The sequence below is a fragment of the Nicotiana sylvestris genome, chromosome 12 (genome assembly GCF_000393655.2).
Source record: "Nicotiana sylvestris chromosome 12, ASM39365v2, whole genome shotgun sequence".
Taxonomy (NCBI): Eukaryota; Viridiplantae; Streptophyta; class Magnoliopsida; order Solanales; family Solanaceae; genus Nicotiana; species Nicotiana sylvestris.
Genome location: NC_091068.1, coordinates 3,351,879 through 3,355,811, shown reverse-complemented (window position 1 = coordinate 3,355,811; position 3,933 = coordinate 3,351,879). Strand labels below are relative to the sequence as shown.

General features: G+C 32.7%; 1 protein-coding gene across 1 annotated transcript; it reads left to right on the top strand.

Moving 5' to 3' along the window:
- The first annotated feature begins 945 nt into the window (after nt 1-945).
- LOC104229744 (non-specific lipid transfer protein GPI-anchored 7-like) lies at nt 946-3,666 on the top strand. The gene is made up of 3 exons (XM_009782435.2): nt 946-1,338; nt 1,705-1,749; nt 3,450-3,666. Exons 1-3 carry the CDS (start codon nt 1,029-1,031, stop codon nt 3,548-3,550), a joined length of 456 nt encoding a protein of 151 aa, XP_009780737.1. The 5' UTR covers nt 946-1,028; the 3' UTR covers nt 3,551-3,666.
- Nucleotides 3,667-3,933: the final 267 nt, after the last annotated feature.

The following is a 3,933-nucleotide window of genomic DNA, read 5'->3' as shown; positions in this document are numbered from 1 at the left end:
AAATAAATTCAAGGGCCTTTGAGCTTGATCTTGAATATGTATTTGTTGCCTCGAACGATGATCTTGTTCTTGAGCTTGAGCTAGATTGCTTGAACTTGACTTTGATTTGTTCGTCGTTCTTGAACTTGCACTTGATTTCTTGAACTTGAACTTGAAGCCTGAAACTTGTGGAGGAATTTGCAGCGTTTGATCCACGAACTCTTTCTTACTTCTTGTTATAACTTATGGTGTCTTTTCTGAGTTATGAAGACCCCTATTTATAGTTGTGGAAGGGAAGAGTTGTGATAAGAACAAACTCTTTCTGACCAATCAAATTGAAGTATGACATGGCCACATTTGATTGGCCAGAACATGTCACTTGCACACGTGACGCGATTTCATTGGCCTTTTAGCGTGATTGGACATGCCTTGTCATTTTGACACGTGACATGGTCCTACTGGCTCTTCCGCTTGACTTGGTGCGCCACGTCATTTGACACGTGGCACCAAACTGGGCCTCTAGGAAGATGACATCTTGGGCTTAATGAAGTGGGCTCATTACTTTAGCCCAATGGATAAGACTTATTTATTTAATCCATATATATTGGATTTATATAACTAATTCAATTATATTAGCCCAATAATATTTATTTGAACTAGCATATTAAAATATAGTCCATATTATTTTATCGATTTAAATTTGATAAAATTTTAATGCTTACAGTCTTTCTTTTTTATTAAATTTTATATCAAGTCAAATATATTCACATAAATTAAAGTAGATGAAGTAATTTGTTAAAATTTTGTGAAAATTCATAAGAAGAAGGATCAAAAGTACACATTTCAACTAATTGAGGGTTAAAATCAAATTTTATCAATTTTTCATGGATTAAAAGCACATATTCCAAAAACAAGGTAAAAAAAAAAATTAAGAAGAAAACCCAACCAAACCACTGCTATAAATTTAGCAATTAACATTTCCTACATAGAAAGTAGAAACACAACGTAGACCAATACGAAACCAAAACAAAACAGAAAAAACACACACGATGTTTTCTTCTAAAATGTCTGCTCTGATCATGGTGGTAGTCACGGTGGCGATTATGGCGGCGACGACGGCGGAAGCTCAAACGCCGTCGTGTGCTATGAAATTAGTTCCCTGTGCACCTTACCTTAATTCCACCAAACCGCCGGCAGAATGTTGTGATCCATTGAAAGAAGCCATAACTAATGAACTTGATTGTCTATGTAAATTGTACGAGAATCCTACGTTGTTGCCTTCATTTGGTATTAATATTACTCAAGCACTTGCACTTCCTAAAGCATGTAATATTCCTGGTGATCTCAGTTCTTGCAATGGTATGCTCTTTTCTTCTTCATGTTTTTTTTCGGTATTCGAGTCGTGAAATCAGTCATTAATGTTTGTATTAGGGTAGACGGTTTATATCACATCTTCTTGGGGCAGAGGCGGACCCATGATTTAAAACTTATGAGTTCTGAATTCCAAATCTTTTAAGTTAGTGTATTCTAAATTAATAATTTGTACATTTTCAATAAATTTCTTAAGAAAAATACTTCTGGTTTCGGCCGAACCCGTAAATTTTACTCTCCCTCCGCCCCTGCCTTGGGGTGCAGTACATTACGCGAGATGCTTCGTGCATTGAGTTTTTTTTTTTTAATTCGGTATTTGAACATATTTGGATTTATTTGTTTTCGTGTATATAGGTAAAGCTGCTCCAGGTCCTGGTTCTGAAACCTTGCCACCACCAGGTAACTAAGAATTAATTTTTTTTTATATTTATTTTAACAAATAGTCATTAATTTATTGTCCCAAACAAGGCTTATACTGCAATTTAAAACTAGAATTATAATCTGGATAGTTAATCCTATATAGTATATGGGATAAGTAATATCAATTTCTGATATAAAAATAATACTTGCTCTATTCCAATCGTGTGTTATACTTTCATTTTTATTCTGTCCCAAAAGAATGTCTATACTTCCTTATTTTAAAAAAATTTAACTTTAAACTTTCTACTTTACTCTTAATGAAATAATTTATAGTCACACAATATTTGTGGCTTATTTCAGAATACAAATTTGAAAAAAAATATCTTAAACTTCGTATCAGATCAAACACCGTCTATGTAAATTGAAACGGAGAAAGTATTGATATAAGTCAATACCTTCACGAAAAAAAAAAGAAGGGATAATTTTATCCTAAAAGTTATATCGGAATAACCCACTTAAATTCTTTGAATCAAATAACAGACTTATATTTATTGGTTAATGATGTAACTAAGCCCCCATTTTTATAGTCAATGATAAGTTTTAGTAATTTTGTTTTATTAACTTCCTTAACTATGATAAAGAAGTTTTATCTAATTTTATTTTTGTTTTAAGGGCCTATTTTGTGATAATTCTCCATGTTATTGCTTCAAATATGGACTTTGATTTAGTCTTTGTTCTATAATTTTTGGGACCCCAATGTTGAAAATGAAAGATTAGCTGTATTCCTTTACTTTTTCCAAGTTTCTAATAATGATGTTCTAGACTTCTAATTATAGTCACATGAAATGTTGGACAAGGAAAGAAGAAAAACTTTGATTTTACATGATACTCTATAGTTTTCTTGTTTATTAATAAATTTATATTTCAAAAAAAAATTAACTTTAAACTTTCCTTTTACACTTGATAATTTGAAATATCATGTGTTATAATGGTGCTTTTGACATATGTCAAAAATTAGTTTTTCTTTCTTAAACTTCATTATCATCAAGTTCAACACATCGTCGTATGAAACGAAACTGAGGAAGTAATAGTCTTCTCCATCTTGCTATTATACATATTGGACTTCCACTACGTGTTGGTGCGTTGGATATGATCCCTTCACTCTTAATCAAAGGTCTTATAGCCCGTTTGGCCAAGCTGGAAAAATCAGCTTATTTTGATAAATGTTTTTCTCAAAAGTACTTTTGGTGAGAAGCAATTTGTGTTTGGCTAATTAATTTGAAAAACAATTCTAAGCAGCAATTAGTATTTGACCAAACTTTAAAAAATTGCTTCTAGGTGTATTTTTCTCAAAAGTACTTTTGGAGAAAAAAATACTTTTTTTACTTCTCCAAAACTGCTTCTGCTTCTCCTCAAAAGCACTTTTTTCCTTTCAAAACCTTGGCCAAATACCTTAATTTTATAAAAAAGTACTTTTGATAAAAAAATAAAAATAAAAAAGGTGCTTTTGCCTTAAAAAAAAATTGGCCAAACAGGCTATGATTGGAGCTCTAGGAATAGAAAAATCCTGGTAAGAAGCGCTTTTCCCTAATGAGCGTTACGCGGTGCAAAGCTGAGTTAGTCGAAATCTTAAAGCAGATAACGGACACCGAATAAAAAACAAAAGAAACTTGTCTACTTATTAAAGTGTGGGGAAGTTTTGCCTAACAATTTTACTGTCATGATTGAAATTTTTACAGCAACACCAGGTGGGAATAATGACAACAATGGAGTAAACAAGATTGGATGGACTGGAATCTCAAGTTTATTTGTTCTTTGTGCTTCTTTGATTCTTGCTTAGAAGCAATGGTTGTGTTCAAATTTTAGGGAAATATGAGGTTTATTCCCTTACCTAATGTACTATTGAGAAAATTTGGCTGATTACATGATAGAGGCTGTGTATTGTTGCTTGTTTCACTCATTATTTATAGTGTGTGTAGTGTTACCTTCTTGGTGTATGGATTTGGTTAGAGGCTGAATTTATTTTCAAATATTTGAATTTATAGAAAAGGGAAAAGTATTATGTAATGTTAATTAACAACAACAACAACAACAACCCAGTATAGTTCCATTAGTGGGATCTGGGGAGGGTAGTATGTACGCAGACCTTACCCCTACCCTGGGGTAGAGAGGCTGTTTCCAAATAGACTCTCGGCATCCTTCCCTCCAAGAACTTCCCACCTT